This window comes from Emydura macquarii, unplaced genomic scaffold (genome assembly GCF_026122565.2).
Source record: "Emydura macquarii macquarii isolate MOO-44397 ecotype Brisbane River unplaced genomic scaffold, CSIRO-AGI_Emac_v2 contig_1146, whole genome shotgun sequence".
Lineage (NCBI taxonomy): Eukaryota > Metazoa > Chordata > Testudines > Chelidae > Emydura > Emydura macquarii.
Window position 1 is genome coordinate 13,395,165 of NW_027131283.1, and position 19,457 is coordinate 13,414,621.

Consider the following 19,457-nt stretch of genomic DNA (forward strand, 5'->3'; position numbering starts at 1 on the left):
GATGAGGCCCCCTTTCGAACCTATAGCCACCTGGCTCATTAGCATACCTATCGATGAAACCTGTCTTTCTAATTGGCATTACCTTAGCTAGAAGAATTGATGGCATATTCCCCCACACACAGTATTCTTTTCCCGGATAAGGTTACACGTAGGCCGCATCAGAGGTTCATCCCTAAAGTCACCTCCTTCTTTCACATGAATCAGTCTATTCACTTACCCACCTCCTACTGTAAGGCTCACTGAGACAATATGGAGGCCATACTGCATACCTTAGACGTCAGGAGAGCCTTGGCATTCTACCTTGATAGTTCAAAGGTCTTCAGGAAGTCCCCATGACTATTCCTGTCCACTGTGGAAAGATCTAAGGGCTCGGTGATATCAGCCCAAAGACTCTCCATGTGGGTTTCAATTGCATCAGACAATGCTATCAAATCTGTAATATGACCCCTCTGGACTCAATCCATACTCATTCCATGAGATGAGTCTCCTCATCTGTCATCTTTAAAGATGCCCCATCTCAGAGATCTGCAGAGTGTCAGTGTGGGCATCAGTCTGCACCTTTGCAAAACATTATGTGATCACCGGGGAACTCTGCCTCTGATGCTATCTTTGGCTCCACAGTGCTATCATCGGTAACTAACCCAACTCCGAAATCTCAGTCCTCCAAAATGGATACTGCTCGATAGTCACCTACAGTGGAGCACCCATAGGGACACCAGTCGAAGAAAAAGAAAGTTACTCAACTTGCGCAGTAACAATGTTTCTTCAAGATGTGCGTCTCTATGAGTTCGCCACTACCCAGCGTCCTCCCCTCTTCTTTGGAGTTCTTATTATGACTCTACAGTAGAGAAGGAACTGAAGACAGGTAGCCCATGCACACTGGCGAGCCTTGTGGCACAGCACGAGGGAAGACGGCGCATGTGCGGGCTCAACTGACACTACCACTGAAGTTCTCTGATCAGCAGTGCAGGGACGCACACGCACCTACAGTGGAGCACCCAGTGGGGGACACCTCTCAAAGAAACATCATTACTGCACAAGGAGAGTAACTTCTTTCCAGCTGTTGTCAGTTGTTGGCTGTGTGCGCGCGCTCTTTGTGTGTTGCGCCAGCTCTGCACAGATAGCTGACGCAGTCGACCTTGATCAAACTGCCCAAGAAGACCACAGACTTGGTTCAGTAGTGAAGGTGCTCAGCCAGGTTTATTGCCAACAAAGCATGGTACTAGCTCCCTGGATCAATGTCTACAGTTACACTAGCATGTGTATGAACAGCGGGACTTTCCATTCCCCCCCTCGGCCAGACAAAGACACCTTCTATATGACCTCTCCGATACGCTGATACAAACAACTTGCGTATTGCCACTCTGACACGGACCTGTTGGTTCAAGCAAAACATCTCTATCCATCACCCTGTCATCCTGACCTTATCTTTAGGAGGGGTCAGCATGTCCTTATATTATCTTCTGGGAGCGTGTTTACCTTTTGGGGTGTTCTGGTACTACCCTTCTGGAATGTGTTTGCGTGAATACTTAGTGCCCAGGGGTGCTTGCCAAGTTCATGTATCGGATAGTGAACCTGCAAGCAAGTATCTGCTTTGTAACAGGGTCTGACTTTTGCTCATAGCTTGACTCTTGCTGACTTTGCTTTATCTCAGCAGGGCCTGACTTTAGTTCAGGTCTTAGGCCTCATGCTTTCTCTTGCCACTACACCAGCAACCCAGCAGCTTTATATTGTTGTTGCTTGTCACTTGAATTGTTTTTATTTTAATTTTTTCTTAAATATTATTGTGTGAAGGAGTCAGACATTGAGAATGCAGATGGGGTCTATGCAAAAAGACGCACACAATTCTTTGAAGGCACCTCTAATCTCATCTGCGTTACCCTTTCTGTTATGCTAGTCCTAGAACATGAATACAAGATGCTAAGTGGGCCAAATTGTGTGATTTTTCTACCTGAACTCATTCAGTTTCACACTTTTTTTTTTTTTTTTTAAATCCAAAGAATGGCACTATACATTCAACCCTGAAATAACTTATTTTTAGGCTTGGCTGAATTTGCTTCTACTTTTTAAAAAAAAAATTCAGTGGATAATATCAATGCTTATTAAGCTTTTTTTATTTTTATTAATTTAAATGTTCCCAGTTGCAGAAAATTATGGGAGGTTTGACTCAGGGTCTGTCATTAAATTGTCTAAGTTAACTGTTAAACATTGTCAACATCACATTAAAATATATGAAGTAACTAACTGTCTTTAAATTAGACTATATTTCTCAAACAGCATTTTTCTTACATTTATTCTCTGTAAATTAGGATGATTATTATTAATGGAAACATTTTTCATCAGTGTATGTATAAGGTGAAATCAGTGTTAGCAGCTGCTCCACTGCAAATTTAAAAAGGGGCAGCATAGAGAAATCGGTATAGAGCTCAGTGCCACAAAAGACTCCAGATCTCAAGCAGAAGCGGTGCTAAGGTACGGAATTGCCATGCCCCTTAGCTGCCTTTGCAAATGTAGCTGTATGGCCTGTATCACTTGGAGAACCTCTTTCTACTAATTAAAGGCTGCAACAGGTGGAAATATAGTGGCAATTCACCCTGGGAAATGTTGGTATAACCCACTGAAATAGTTCTGTACTTTGGAGCCTCTGGCCAACTGCAAAGCTAATGCTTCTGCCATCTTTACAGTAGTAATCTCTTGTGAATTTTAGCAATCTGAGATGGTTATCCCGTGCATCTCTCTGCCAGTCACAAATTATTCTCTACAGCAGATCCATGCGTGCTTTGAGCAGTTCAGGTTCACACAGTAGTGTGCTAATTAGCCACATTTTATCAGATATATATTAAAAATTGCTGTGATTCAGTTTAGGAAAATGAGATTGTTTTAATATTAAAATTTTGTTTTCTTTTATATTAAGGGGAGATGTTCACAATGTAAAGTAACCCTATTTCAGTGCAAACCTTCAGCACCATCACAACAATTAATTTTGGGACAAAGGCAGAGGAAAATGTTTTCGTCTTTTTTTTTTTAAAAACAGAAAGCAGGAACGAAATGAACTCTACCTCTCCTATGGTCATGTTATTCTTTCCTTCATCTTTTTATCTTGGCCATTGCAGTAGGCAACAGCTGCCACAGGTGGTGAGACTAGCAAATCCAATTAACTCTCAGGTCCATTAATGCCCATGCTTGCTTTCTTCAGTAACACTGCCAAGCTGTTTATAAAACATTCCAGGTGTATTAGCTGAAACTATTGAATTTGCTAGAGAATTTCCTTAAAGGTAGACTTAAGTCATGGACTTCCAAGAAAATGTTGAGTAAAGTTGTTAGGTCCATAAGCTTAGGACCTTTTCCCATGAAGAGGAAAAATTAGAAAAGCAGCCACAGGCAACTGGGCATAAGTCAAGTAAAGCACAAGGAGAAAAAGATGACAGTTCTACTAAGCTTTGCAACAGTATCTCGTATTTTGTTTTGCTCTGTACAAAAAAAAAAAAAAAGGTTTGGAGCTGCAGCGTTTGTGGTGTACAATAGCAGAATACTTAAACTGAGAATTGTTTTTCTAAATGTTAAAATTTCTTTAATTGTAAGATTTATACATCATATTTTCATAAGGTTAATCTTCTATGAACTGCTCAACCTTATTGGAAGATGGCATCTATTTTAAACCTAATACATACTTTTATAGAGAGGAAAGAGTCTTTAATTCAATTAGAAATGCCTCATTATAAGTTCAGACAGGGCTAGGGAACTCCCAGTGATCTGAAATATGTATAACACACTGACTAATTATATTAGAGGTGAATTTGTTGGTGTCTTTGAAAGGTAGGCATGGTACATTATGATTTCTGTGCAAATTTTGGAAGGTGAGATGTTGACTGACTGAAAGGACTTCTCTGAGAGGTCCAAGGCCAAAGAGATTCTGGAGGAGTCTAGAGATGGAAAAGAGTTCTTACAGGGCGTTGCAAACATTCAGGAGCAGCTAATATCGATGAATACTCTTTCTTTGCTTTAAGCAACAAGCCATTTCCAGTTGGCTATTCTCCTTTGGCCCATCTTCTGCCTCAGGTCTTCTGCCTAGGAAGCTTCTGGCTGTATTGGTTATGAACCTGTGTTATGTGGGGACCAACACACATTTCACTTTGATTAACTCTACATCACAAGTAGGGACAGCCTCTTTGGGTCAAGTCCTGTGACGGGGCATGCATTTTGATGCAGCTTGGATTTCTGGGCAACTTTGAGATGTCCTACCTGAGTCTGACCTAGATCACCACCCATCTTGGAATGATCTTCAGCATACAGCTGGCCAACCCCTTAACTTCCCTGGACAGACTCATCTTGCCCCACATATCACCCCCTTGCGCTCTCTCATTTCTCCTTGGCCTGCATGTTCTCTTATCCTCTTGTTAGGAGCCAGAACAGCCCATAGAGACTGCTGGCTAGGCTCAGCCAGCCAGAATGGCTCCTAGGGGATAAAGGACAAGGAGAAGCACAAGGAGCATTGTTATGCTTTGTGCCTAGCTGAGAAGCAATCTTAAGTTTTCAAAGGCCTCTTGTGAGAGCAAAGGAGCCTCCCTCCATCCCAGATAAAAATACCAGGCTGAAAGATGCCCCCATTCTGCCCTACTTTCCGTGGGGCTCTGGTGCTGCTGCCCTTGGCCTGGTGGGTTTGGGATCTTCATTCCCTGGAAGCAGTGGTCTGATGGGGGATGGAGGGAAGAGATTGCAGAGTATACTGTTTCCCCATCTCAGAATCAGTCCTGGGGAGAAGCAGGATATTCATTCTTCACCACCTTCAGCCTGGGAAGTGGGAGTGTCCTAGAGTTTAGGTTAATTACTAAGGGTTTGTACACACTACCACCTGTTGTTTAGGGGTGTGAATAAGCCACCCTCCTGAGCACAAGTTACAGCATCATGTCAACAGAAAAGCTTCCCAAGGCAGTGGTCTGACGCCCCACCTGAATCTGTCCCCGTCATTAACTCATGGCTCACTGTTAATCAGTCCTGTTGTCGTACCTAGTCTGTGCTGAGAACCAATCTCCTTGTAGGAAAAAAGAGCTTCACTTGCATGAAGTCAATTTATGTACAGAGCAGTATTTGTTTGTGTTTTGAAGGCTGAAAAGATGGCAAAACAGTTTCTAAGACTTTGGTGTGCTGGGCTAAGGATTGTGTTATGTTTACACAGGCCACTCATCACAAGAAGTTTATAAAGTCTCTCTGTCTCTAGGGGAGGGGTTGTAACATCATGGGCTTTGAGAGCTGAGGCTTTTGCAGTAGAGAACTGCAAGGCTGCTGGCCAGGCTGACTTTTGGTAACCATTGCCAGCTGGATGGTCTTCAATGTGGCACTTTAAGGTATGCCCGGAGTCTGAATTACTACATTTGCTGGTTGGTTTGGAATGTGAGAAAAACATGACTAAGGAAAATTACCAACAATACTTTTTACCATAGTTCCCTTCCCTTCCCTTCATGGCTCTGGAGTTGGTGTACTTTATACACACCTTTTCCTTCTCTATTTGCTGTGCTAGGCTGGATTCCCAAAAGGATATAGGTGCCTAGAAAATCATTGGGATTCACACAGCCAGAGTTCAGCAGGTAGGTTCCCTACACACTAGAGAGAGATGCTTCTAAGAATGGGATCCACAAAAGGCACCACCCTGAGCAGGGAGTCACCTCACCTAGCCAATGTGAGATGAGGAAGAAAGGGGTGTGTGCTGAGCCCCACCCCTGTTAAGGATGTACCCAGTGGTTAGGATACTCACCCAGGACGGGGAAGACTCCCAGTTCCAATACCCCATCTGCTTGATGAGAAGGGATTTGAGCAGGCTCTGGCACCTCTTAGGTGAGTGCCCTAGCCATGGGGCTATTCTGATGTGGGGACCCTGTAGGTACAAATCCAAAACCTCAAACAACAAAATTCCCATGGAAGAATGCTAGCCATTAACAGTGAAAACACAATGGAACAGCTTCAGCAGCAGCAGCGCGTGTAAGTATGTGAAGTGTCATTGGAGCAGGAGCACGGGTTCCTCGGCTTCCCAGGTGAGTGCCCTTTGCTCCAGGCTCCATGAGTCATTCTCACTCTCACAATGGCCTAATGATGAAGCTGTTCCACGGTGGATAAATAATTCAACAGGAGAGACTGAGGGAGACCCACATGACAATATCCCATAACCTAGTGGTTAGAGCACTCACCTTGGAGATAGCAGACCCCTGTTCAAATCCACATTCCATGTTGTCAATCTTCTATGTTTAGGCTGTTTTGGTTGCAGGAGGGGTAAAGAGAAAACTATACAAGTAGTATTACAGGTGAGTAACTTCTTCATCTATCTAGGTATTTGTTACAGTTGGTGTGTACTGGTATCTTTTTCTCTCTCTTCCCTTTATGTTGTCCTTTCAGTGGAATGACCATGTCTTGCTGCTTTTTTGTATAGTGCCTACCACAATGAGGCACCAATCCTAAACTGGGTGTTACCACAATATATATGATTAAAAATGGTAATTTTGTAACAAAATTTATTTTTGCTCTGTAGATACAAATCCCAAACATCAACAAACAAAATTCCAGTGGAAAAATACTAGCCATTAACAATTAAACTTATTATTTAATAAATAGAACTTTGGCATTCAAAATTCTAGCTGTAAACCCTACTATAAAAAAAATTACAAAGAGAGGCAAGAACAACAGACCTAAAGGCGCGCCACCCAGTGGCTCCTTTACTTTTTACACTGAATGTATTTTGATTAAGTCATGACAACTATTTACACGAGGTATTCTGAGCGGTTCAAAAACAGAACCCAAATTTACATAACTACCAGCCTTTGGGGACTGAGCCAGTACATATGTCAGCTGTGCTTTTAAAAGGTAGCCTCAGACCCTCCTCCCCACTGATTACCAATGATATACTGTAGTTAATATATACAACATTAACATTCTGATTGAATTTCCCGTTCAGTCTTCATGTACAGATAAACTGGATTACTAAAAATCAGACTAACTTACAAGATGTACATGCCTAGTACCTAACATTTAGTACATATTTCTACATATTATGCAAGAGGCTCTGTACTATCAAAGCCTAAAAACAAAAGATCTGTAGTTAGAGGAAACAAGGTGCAATAATTATTGACATTCTAGTTCAAAGAAAATTGATTGGGAGTATATACATTTTACTATAGGCAAAAAAAGGCACAAAGGTATGCAGCAGTGGAATTAATATTGCTAGTCACCTAGTCATATAAAATCTGTTTACATAATCTTCACTATCCACTGCTTGTTTTCATATTTTAAAAATGTTGGTTGATTGAATCAATCAATCTAAATATTTCCACAGGCACCAGGAAAATCTGTATCAGTTCTATTAAAAGAACCAAACTCTAACTCCAGTTATGCCCATGCAGCCCCACTTATGTCATTGAGGTTAGATGGCGATGAGGGCAAAATTCAGCCCATTACAATTTGATTACAGAATGCCACTGCCACCTCTTGGGTGTCAGGTAGCTGGGAAGGGATTTCCATACTTCCTTGCATCCTCTTATCCTTAAAGTAGCAAGCAGCATTATTTTTTCCCAAAGGAGAAGTGGAAAAAAAATCTTCAGAAATAAGCAGAGCAAAATAACTTTGGCTCTTACAGCTACATCTATTGGCAGTTTTAAAATGTCGCCTGAGTTGGTGGTTATAGCAATCTAAATAAATTACAGAACTACAAATGCTATAAACCTACATATCTGAGGCTAAGAATTTAAGTTAAGTTTGCAAAATTGAGCTGAACTACTCCTATACAGTAAATACATATCATCTATAGCTTGCCCAAAGATAGCTACTTTCTGAGCCAGTTTTTAAAATACATTCTTGAGTACAGTAGTTATTTACTGTAAGTATCACTTAAAGGATTGTAGAAATTAGACCTGAAACTATACAAAAATTTCTGTATGTGTTTCACTGTAAGTCCATTAATAAAAAGATCGACTGATACAGTATCCATTCATTTTTCAGCCCTTGAGATTGTCTCCAAGTTATGGCAAAAAGTTGTCATGACTAAATCAGTTTAAGTAATGCCACTTAACATTTGTTAATCAACAACCATATCATATTAAATATGTTGAATGAGATCACACACGCTCTTCCTTTTTAACCAGTTAAACAATCATGCATATCTTACTTAGACAAATCATATTCTGTTTAGAGACATTTGTAAACTGATACATATATAGCAATAAGCTACTATAACAGCAGGCCCAATTTTAAGAAATCAAATAAAACAAACTTTTATTCTCTGTGGTCACTTAATTCTAACTATATCAGTAATTTGTATCTTTGGCTCATTACATCTGCCAGTTCTCTCCCTGCTTTTATTTGACTGAGGCAGATAAACTCAGTGTGTTACTTTAATAATCAAGTGCTCTACATTTTAATGTAAATACAATTGGTGCTCTAATATAAACGGAAAAAAATGCAGAATTACCACAGTCATTCACAACAGTGCAACTAAAAAAAGGGACTTTCATAATGGAAGAACCTTCTAATACTTCGGACTCATAGCATCTTCTTTTCCAAGAATCTCTAAGTGCTTTACAAACATTAATTCATTAATCACAACTCCCCAGTGCAGTATCCCCATTTTTGAGATGGGGGAAATGAGGCACATAGGTGAAGTGACATAGGAAGGACCTGGCACAGATAAAAATAGAATCTGCTGTTGCCCTCTCTAATCACTGCACTACCATCCCTCCAATATCTGCACACAATTTAAAACAGGAATACATTTCCCTTTTATAAACTAATTTTTTTGTCACTTCTGCTAACTGAAATACTGGGTTGCTTAGACATAGATTTCCTCCCATTTACCCCCACCAAACACTCTTAGGAATTCAACGTCATGACTTCAGACAGTCAACTTTCACTAGAGAAAGATGCTATAACATAGGATTATGACTTCACTGCAGAGTCAAGCAGAAAGACAATGAGCGAGATAGAAGTAAGTAGTTATTAAAACTACTAACCAAAACTATAGTCCATAACACTAAGTTATATCCAAAGATTTTTGTGCACAGCTTTCTTATTTTCAGTTTTACACTAGTGTGAAAGTCCCTCTTTAAAGAAGTGTCAATAGTTCTTCTACAAATCCTAATTTTTAGGTATTTTAAAAAAACTCAAAACCCTAAAAACCTGGTTCTGGGCTAAAAAGAGAGCTTTTTTTCTTAGCCTCAGAGTATTTTTTTAAAATATAAAGATTTGGTTGTTCAATTGTAAGGATGGAAGACTTACTTTTAATGCTCCCAAAGTTTTTGCTTCAGTCTGAGCAAATAATCTGCATTTGAAAACACTGAGAACCATTAATATAAATACTAAGATAGATTTTCACAGGTGTAGAGACACTTCAAAAGAAAGACTTGCCGAATAAATAAGCCCATGTCATAGTTAGAAAAAGACTGACCAGAGATTTTAAAATCGCTACGTTCAGGAAAATGACATTTAAACACTTTAACACAAAACAGAAGGCTGAAAATGTCAAAGTTAAAATCAACAATGTCAGTCCACATCATACTTAAGCTATTTTTTCCTGTTTTTAATAACGGTGAAAATATAGATATTGTCATAAAAACTGCAAATAGCAACTCCTTTCTCACAGTTTGTCTTTAAACCTACTTTGTCATGGCCCATAAGCTTACTAACAAAATAAGATTTCTAATGTTGTTAGCACTGTGCTGGCACCTGTACTAACTGCACATGCAAGCAACAGCTATTTACTCACAAAACTTTTTCAATTTTTAAATGTCTTTGCAGTTTTATAATTGATTCTCAATGTTTAACAATAGTGATGCAGCTTGACAGCCATTTTGGGCAGATCAACATTTTGAAGGCAGAACTTATTTGCTTTGTTGGATACCTCCATTTCACTGGAGACATTGTTTTACATCAAACACAGTTACCCAGCTAAGATCTGATCACAGAATCTTTTTGCTGGAGTGCTAATATTCTATCTGTCCTGCAGGGGCAGTCTTGCACTAGATAACAATGTGCTCCTGGATATATATATATATTTTTTAAAGTATTCCTTTCCCCCAGGACTGGAAAAATCTACAAGTCCCGCACAGTACACAAAATACTAGAGACTTCAGATAACATTCTGAGCTTTCAGCACTGACAGGTAGAAAAATTGCTTACACTGATGCTGGAGAAAATAAAAACCCTAATAATCACCAGGGGTCAGTTGCCCTCACCTAATTCACAAGGCAATTATAAAAAGAGCAGCCATCTTTTAGAGTGGTCTAAGACCATCCCAATTGCAGTTTCCAACATGATGTGTTTTGCAGAAGCATCTGGCTCAACTGTCTGTTTTTCTACACCTTTGGTGCTTGAACCTGTCACTCCAGCTTTTCAATTCTGACAGTGCAACTCAAATGTCTGATGAGAGAAAGTCAGTACAGTAGTAACAATAGTGCCTTTTTCTGAGGCTTTGCTTTGACTCCAGAAAACAATATAACCACATGAATTATTTAAATGAGCCACGAGGGAGGAAATAAAATCCTACATCTCTAATGGACACATTCTTCACAGCTTGGTCCTACATTCAGTAGTTTGGAGAACACAGATTTTTCTTGATCTGTACCACTCTCTTCAAATTATGATTTCCCCACCATCCCCCAAATTAAATATGCAAAACCCTCAGACCCACTAGAGACATCCATGTGCAGTTCATATACAATATGCAGTCTTCCAATATGGCTCCTTCATAGAAATGCAAAGAACTGTCACACAGCAGCATTTAATAATGTAGTCATTGCTGTGAGACCAAAATTTAATCATTGGGTAATGCAGTTGTCTCCCATGTCCTGAGCATAACGGTCTGATATTATAGTCCTCAGTTCATCAATATCCTTCTGTAACTGACACACATCCGAGAGTTTCTTAGTGAGCGTTTCTGTGCTGTGGTAATTCTCATTCTCTTCAGCTGAATAGCTCATTGCTGTGAAAAACAAGACACCGCTAGAGATTGCCATAGCAACCACATGAAAGCTTACACATTCATTCACTTCAAAAAGGGCACATTTGGTTTTTAGTTAATTATACCAGGACAAATCTTGCTTCAATATAATGAAAAGCCATCAAAATAGAGTATTTACTGTACCTAAAACCATATACTATTCAATTTTGAATCCACTGTAGCTCTTTCAAAGTGGCAGTGGAGAAGCCTAAAGGCCAGATTGACTACACAACTTTACAGGGAGCCAACAGAAAGTGTACTGGGTGGGATGGAGACGCGGTCACAACACAACCTTCTCCCCAAGAGTCTGATGACAGACCAAAAAGCAGGTGGTGACAGGTCTGGGAAACTAGGCCAGGGCAACCTGGTGGAAGGCAGTACAGGCAGGATATGCTGTTTCTGTAGCCTGGGGCAGCAGGTATATGCATCTCAAGCAGAGATTCAATTTACTGTCTCCTGGGATTTCAGGGAGTAAAACCATTTGGCCAACTTCTTTGAATGCTGGGTAGGTAACACAGATCAGACCTACACATGTATCAATTTCTGCCCCATCACTCACTAATCCATAAACATGGGCTGTTCTGCAACAACTCTCTATTATAAGAATTAGTGAGGCCCTAGAGTATCTTCCTTTAATTTATATACTCATATGATCCCATTAGATCCCACAAAATCAGGTCAGATTAATAATTAGTCAGGTGATTTCAGTGCACAATACCTACTTGTTTCAGAAAGTGGTTTTGGCAAGTCTGCAGGTGGCATTTCCCCTTCTGCATTAATAGTAAACTTGTTTTGCTGAAAGTGGATGTGATGTAAACCTGGAGTCTTGACTACTTATACTTACACAAGATCACATCGCACTATAAAATTAGGTATATTAATGGCAATATATTGGCTCAACTGCAAGTATACTAACATTTGGCCTACCTAATTCCTCTTAGTTTCAAATGGATATAGTTTTCTCCACACCTGTTGCGTATGTTGTGTGTATCAACCAGCTGCTGAATTTCACCCTTAGAGAAGATGGCACTGCTCTACAAACGGGTTCCTGATTATGATTTGGTCATAGCATATACATTTGAAAAGAGCTTTGGGGTCTTTGTAGTAAGTAGTAGTATGGGAATTACTACATTTTTGCAGGCTGACTTCTGTCCCTGCCATACAGCTATAACCTCAAGGACATTAACAGGAAATACTTAGTAGCTTGGAATGTTAACTACAAGACCAAGAACACTTGAAAAATATAGAAACAGTGTTGTTTTAGTTTTCTAGATTCCATTGCTATAGACTGTGGTTTCTCAATGTCAAAGTACAATATAAATACTGCATGATAATATCACTTACATCTGATTCCCAGCAGTAAGGAGAGGTTAGGCTCCTTGCCCTGAGCTCTCTGGGTAAGAATACTGCATAGTGCTTTCAAGTCAAACAAACAATGGGACATTTCTTTGAACAACTGATCAGCCACTGGCATCTTTTCTGACACTGGCTGTCTGGACTGTTCCATCTGGCGTATCTGCTCCTTCAAAAAGGCATTCTCTTCCATTAGTCTTTGGTTCTTCGTGAAAATAAAGAAGAAAAAGAGCTATGTCATTCTCTTCACCTACTACTAGCCCACAATACTTGTGGACTTCTCAAAACATTCACCATACAAAAAAGCAGCAAGTTTTCTGTTTCAGACAGTGATCAATATGAATTAAACTAAATGGACTTAGATAATGGTGACATTTATTAGCTGGCAGATTTAGGACTTACTCTGATAAAATAAATTATCCATACCAAAGCTTGCAGGCTGGAGCACTCACTCAGAGTGTGACTGGCAATACTTCCTCACCCATATGTCCGTTTCATTAATTCATCATGTCTTGTCTTTAACCTAAATAGTAAGCTCTTCAGGGCAGGGACTCTCTCTGCCTGCACAGCATCTAGCACAATGGGGCCCTGAATGGGGTCTAAAGGCCCTACTGCAGTAGAAAAATTTTAATAAGGGGTTTTTAATTACTTACTTCAAGCAGAGTTTTATTTAACTGCTGTATATGCCTTTCCTTTTCTTCAATCTCATTTGTCATCTTCTGCACTGTCAGCTTCCCTTGCAAAAGCTTCTCTTCCGTAGACTAGTAGAAAAAAAACAGGAATAAGAGCCTTAATTCTTGTATCTTGTCAGTTGGTAGGTTGTGGTACATCATTGTGTTGGTTTACTGTACTTGTTACATTTGGATTTATTTGTTCCTCATCTGTTTGTTTCACCACCTTCCTATCAGCAATTAAGTGACTGAGCACAATATACAGGAACAGCTTCCTGTAGCATCAAATGGGGAGCAAATCTCTGTAGGACATTGACTGTTTCTAATTGGAAAACATTTTAAGTTATCATGACAGATTTCTGCAGTAATTTCAAACCTCAGAGAAACCCTTAAATTAATGTGTCTTCATAAAAACAAATACCTGTGGATTTTAAATAACTAAAATGCTATTCTGAGGGAACAATGGAGTCTAAAATACTGTTCAATACACTTATAAAAAGGAAAAAGCTAGTTTGAAATATCAGAAGTGTCTTAATGCCCACTGAGTGTCAATTTTATGCTAATTTCATTGTGACTAACAAGATGGAGTTCTTTTCACCTTTCTTTTTCTATTTTTATGTATATGACAACAACCCCACCTCAGAGTACAGTCTGACAGATGGTGAATTTGATGATAAATTCAGGTCAAAAGCCTTTTTTGATAACTCTTGATATGGTGCAGTTACTTTTGTTTTTTACAAAATTATTAAAAAAAACAAAACAAAAAACACACCTTAAACATGCAGTCGGAGTGAGAGAATCAAGTGGCTGCAAGGTAAAATAATTTAATAGCTTTTCAGTCACTTCAGCTGACCAAATGATTATCCTAGCAGTTACAAAACCAAATAAAACTTTCTATGAACCTATTGCTAATAAATACCCAGTTTCTCAGATTTGATTCCTACATTCACCAAAAAGAACACACTGACAACTCCAACAACACTGAGTCAACTGCTCTTGAGTGTGCTTCAGTGGTCTCACCTCCGTCTTTTTGACAGCTGACTGCTTAAAATAACAATAAACCCATTTTATAAAGCTTCTTAATATTGTGCAAAGCATAGTCACAGGACAAATTTCTCCCCTAATTGAGTCAAAGCATCTAAAATATCAGCTCATCTGATATTTCAAGACAATGGTCTTGATCTCATGAAAAATTCACACTGTTGCTTAATTTCTTTTGCCTATTTTTTTTTTAAATCTGATTTTATATATAAACACATCAGACGCCATATATCTAAAACACTTATCTGTACTTACTGTATGTCACTGACTTAGCATTCCATTTTCTCACTCTCTAAAATAGGGATAATCCCACTCTGCACAAATATGTGGAATTTGTTAATGTTTGTATAGCTCTGAAAACGTACATCACTAAATAATATTTCAAATTAAGTGCATGCTTCATGTTTTCCTGGTGTAGTGGGTTTCTAGTTCCCGCTTACAGAGGTGACTTCTGGGTTCCAAGAGAAACCCAGAATATATAGTTCCACTTGGATATATAGTGGAATTCAGTATGACCTTAGTTATCTTTATTGTCAATATCATGCAGACTTATTTCACCACTTGATGTCCCTAATCTATGTTTATATACTTTGCAGGATTATATGGCTCAAATCCAGAAAGAGGAGCAGTCAAACTGCCTCGCTCTGAATATTAATAAAGCTGATCTACTGCTTATATAAACTCCTAATGCTTTAAAGCACAGACTCTTGTAAAGCTTCAAATAAGGGGATTTTTTTCATATTGGTAATGTTGTTGCTCTCAAATCCAGTGGTGTGCTCTCACAGTGCACCCAAAGGTACCTTAAAACCTTCGATCAGCGCATTAATATGTAAAACCTGTTGCCCAGTTCCAATTATTGGATGTATATCCACTCCTATCCTGCTCAAAATACAGTAGGACCATTAGTGGCAAATACTGCATACTTTGTCACTGGTGCCCTGGCCATGAGAACTATTTTGATTTCAACTTGCCAGGCCAGTGGAACTCAAGGTCATGTGGCAAGAAAAATGGTTGCTGTATAGATTACTGTTTACTACACAATGCTAGCCAATATATGGAATGACACTGGTTTAGAAAAATATTTTCTTATGTGGACTCACGAAAAAGTCCTGTGGAACATCATAGAGAATTACCTCTCTCACAGAGAATACTAAGAGGATGGTTAAAAAAGGTATGCTTAATCATTTTTTAAGTTCTATAGTTCAATTTCAATAGGTTTGATCCCAGTTCTCTGACAATTTTTCTTGAGGATATGAAGAACTCAAGGAGTGGAAGAGAAATAACAAACAGCCATAGCAAATTGTGCCAACTTCAGTAGTTTTAGGGCATAGAAAAATGCCCATGAAGCTTTAGGATTAAGCCAACAAACTTACTCCTTTTAAGACACTGTAAAATGGAATGCAACTCTCAAAGTAAAGGCTAATGCACTAACCCACTGCCCATTTGACTCCCAATCGCATAAAGCTTTTCCCAATGCATTAACCTGAAAGTAATGAAGAATGGTGCTACTGCTTCCATACTTCGACACATCAAAACCAAATACAGTGGGTTTGTCTTCCATATTGTGTTTAAATTTTGACTTCCAAAAGGTGAATGAGAATTTACTCTTATTGGTGAGCTAAATCACCATGTAGAGCCCCCAGATCTTGTTCATTTATATCAACTAAGAGGTTTTTACATTCACCAGTCACACTGAATGCATATTTACATTCTTTGTTTTGTGTTCATCCCATATATGTACATTACAAAAAAACCTGTTTACATATACTAAGCTTTACCATTTGATTTTCAATATTTGTCACTTGCCTTATGTATAACTCTAATCATACTCCATTAATGAATAGTCTGGAAATAATTTCACATAAAATTCTTTTATGCTGAGTCATATATATGCTATCAGCTCATGAGTCACTGCCATTTGCCAGGGATTACTAAAATTGGAAACTTGTATTAATTGTTATGAATCCTACTTTGGATGGGAGCTTCCAGTCTAAGTGCACACTCAAGCCCACTGACTTACCATCCAGGTCACATAGTGCTATGGTTTTCCCTTTCTCCTCTTGCTGTGTGACTTGCTTTATACATTTGCTGAATGAAGTTAAAATTCAGTTGTGTTAATCCCATCAATCATAATACACAAATAATGCAACAATGGGAATGCTAGATGTGTTTTAGGTAACACATGCTCTGTACAATCTGGCTTTTCTATCCTTTTTTATTTTTGCATAAAGGAAATGCTAATTTTGTGACCATCTAAATTAATCATTTCAACAAGGTGTGATGGGGTATCCACCCCACACTGGCAGAGAAGGAGTTAAAAATAGCCTAGGGAGACTGTGGGGAGCAGCCAATCAGGGCCCAGCAGGCCCATATACCTAGAGCTGCAGGGCCAGGGGTGGTCAATTGCTACAGGTAGCCCAACTGAGAGAACTGGGTTCCTAGAGTGCTGCAGGAGAGTAGCACTTCAGATAGGACAGCTGCTAGCAGGGACCAGGGGAGCTAGAGGGAGAGCTCCTGGCTGGCTGCTGGGACTTGCAGGCTCGAGGCCCAGAGAGGAGTGCAGGGAATCTGAAGCAGCACTGATGAGGAGTTAAGGGGAAGCAGCGGGAGGCTGTTAGGTAGAGGGTCCCTGGATTAGTGGGTGGGCTGAGTCATGAAGAGGACGCTGCAGGTCTTGACAGCTGCGAGAAGGGCTACAGGCGAACTGGGAGGAAGAGTGATGGTGCGCAGACTGCCACCATGGACTTTGGCCTGGAGCTAATCCCCAGAAAACCAGCAGGAGGCGCCAGTCCGGTGGTGAGTGATGTGAACTTGTCACACAAGAATTTTTAAAAAAAGCAACTTCCACCTACGTTTTCTATTTCTGAAGATGTACTGCACACAATGTAACATATCTCAAAAGGAACCAGGATGTTAGTCTCTCTCAATAAAAAAAAAAAAAAAAAAAAAAAAGATCAAAACCATTACTTAGAGATTACAAACAAACAGGAAATTAAAATGGTCAAATAAAGCGTTGTTTGAAGCAGGATTTGTTTTCATGTCAGCTGGCACTTCCAGGAGGCAAATATCAAAAATAATATTTGAGGAGCTACTTTTTTAATAAAATACTGAATTGAAAATAAATTTAAAAGCATAATTTTAAATTGTGGCTGAACTCAGAGTAAATAAGATTCAAAAAGGTATTATTAATCTGGTTTCTGCTTAACCATGTTATGTGCTTCATGGTTCTGGAAAGAAATTCTCCCTGTGCTGCTGATGTTACTTGATTCACTTGCAATTTCCTATAAATCAATTCTTCATGCCAGGACAGACACAGAGTAGGAGACAGGAGATTGCTACATGATGACTACTGAGGTCAGAGGTCAAATAAATATGGACTCATGAAGCCTTGAGGGTCAGGAACAAGTACTGAAATCCTCTTTTCCACCCCTCCAAAAATATCAAGATGGCAGGGCAGCAGGGAAGGAAAAAGAAAAACAGTCCTGCTGAGATGTGGGGGCTACTCTCACTGTGAAGCCAACAAGCCTGAGATTGCCGATTCCCCTTTGGAGCTGCCTGAGAGTCCCTATTCTGAGACAGTTTGGGGAGAGGAAAGGGGATGCAAACCCTATTTCTTTTTTCTTCCCCTCAACAAAATCACAAAATGACAATGGAGGAGCACAAGAGGCATCAGGCAGGTCTAGAGGGAAATCTGGGTGCTCTGGTAGGCTGACTTCACAGTGAAACAGGCCAGAGAGCTTCTCAGGAATGCTTCACTGATTCTCAAGTTCAGTGTTTGTTCTTTTGGGGTCTGAGTCAAAGCCCACTGAAATCAATGGAAAGCCTCCCATTTGCAGCAGGCTGTTAGTGCTTAACCCCTAGCCCCCAAGGCTCACTGGGGATCTTTCAGGGGGTTGTTTATACATATCCCTGGATGTAAGTGATGGTGCTCCAACTCCAGGAGTCTTCTAGTGGAGACAGTATTTTTTTTTTAATTTAGGCAGGGTTGCCTCCACACAGGGCATTGAAGATCTGTTTATAGGAAACTGGAAGCAGATGTGATGCAGGGGGCAAGAATATCTTGTACGAACAGGAAGATAAAAAAGAGATCCTAATTTAAAAAATAGAAATTTTTAAAATAGAGAGCAAGATAAGACGTTGTTCTTTTAGATCTGTTGCTCATGTCCATTCCAAGTAGATGTGTGCACACTGCATGCACAGTCGCCGGAAGGCTTGTCCTCTAGTGGTATCTGTAGGATTGGCTCTGGAGCCCCCTGGAGTCACACCTTCATGGCGCTCTATATAGGGCTCTGCCAACCTCCACCTCTTCAGTTTCTTCTTGCTGGCAGACTCCAACAGAATGTAGGTGGGTGGGTCTTGGAATGGACATGAGCAACACATCTTGAAGAACATCAGTTACAGAAGGTCAGTAACAGTCTTCTTCGAGTGCTTGCTCATGTCAATTCCAAGTAGGTGACTCACAAGCAACCCTGGCATAGGAGATGGGGTTGGAGTTCAACAGACTACAGATCGCAGCAGTGCCCTACGAACTGTCACATCGTCTCTGGCTTGATGAGTAATGGCATAGCGTACCACGAAGGTGTGGATGGACAACCATGTTGTGCCCCAAAAGATGTGCTAATCGGGACCTGAGCTAGGAACGCTGTGGAGTTGTAGGTCCTCCTCAAAATCCCTGGGAGTGGATTTCGTAGGTACCCGACTTGATGTACCCCTCTCAGGAGCCGGAGTCAACGGCACCATGGCAGCAGGAGCAGTGCTGGAGTGGCCTGGCACAGGTTGTATTCCACTTGCACTCTTATGCCTCAATGGTTTGCGCGTTGGTGAGCATCACGTCTGTTTTCTTTTGCTTTTTCCTTGGAACAGGGGAATGACAGCGGTTCTGTGCTCTTGAGGTGTCCTTCTGTGCTGGTGACCCATGGCAGTGCCAAGGGCTCTTGAACCAGAGTCCTTCCTTGGCACCGAATCTCACACGGAGGCCGGTAAGCTCCGAATCGAGGTCGACGTGCTGGGCACTGATTCCGACAAGCTCGGAGATGGTCGCAGGGCCATATCAATGAGGATAAATTTTAACCTCTGGCTCCTCTCCCTTTGAGTTCTGGGATGAAAGTCTCTGCAAATCTTGCAGCGGTCCCTCTGGTGAGTCTTTCCAAGGCACTTGAGGCAGATAGTGTGTGGATCACTCCTGGGCATAGGCTTCTTGCAAGCCCTGCACTGTTTAATCCCAGGGAACCAAAGCATGCTCCGGTCCCAGGAAGAAAGGGGAAAGGATGATCCCTTAAGGGGATCTATCTGCCACAAACTACTCTAATCTAACTCTAAATAAACACTTAACACTACTCTAACTATTTACAGATAACGGTGTGGATAACCACTGCAAAGGGGACACCTGCGGAGCAAGGAAGAACAGATTCCAGATA

The 19,457-nt window shown here is 40.3% G+C and overlaps 1 protein-coding gene across 3 annotated transcripts in view; it reads right to left on the reverse strand.

Moving 5' to 3' along the window:
• Positions 1–6,486: 6,486 nt before the first annotated feature.
• The window catches only part of CEP85L (centrosomal protein 85 like), a 153,010-nt gene continuing 140,039 nt past the window's right edge, over positions 6,487–19,457 (reverse strand). For all 3 annotated transcript variants that reach the window (XM_067546649.1, XM_067546650.1, XM_067546651.1), the window contains 3 exons: positions 12,982–13,089; positions 12,320–12,533; positions 6,487–10,957 (listed from right to left, as the gene is read on the reverse strand). In XM_067546649.1, coding sequence (XP_067402750.1) covers positions 10,794–10,957; positions 12,320–12,533; positions 12,982–13,089 — 486 coding nt within the window. In that variant the 3' untranslated portion in view covers positions 6,487–10,793. The remainder of the gene's footprint in view (positions 10,958–12,319; positions 12,534–12,981; positions 13,090–19,457) is intronic.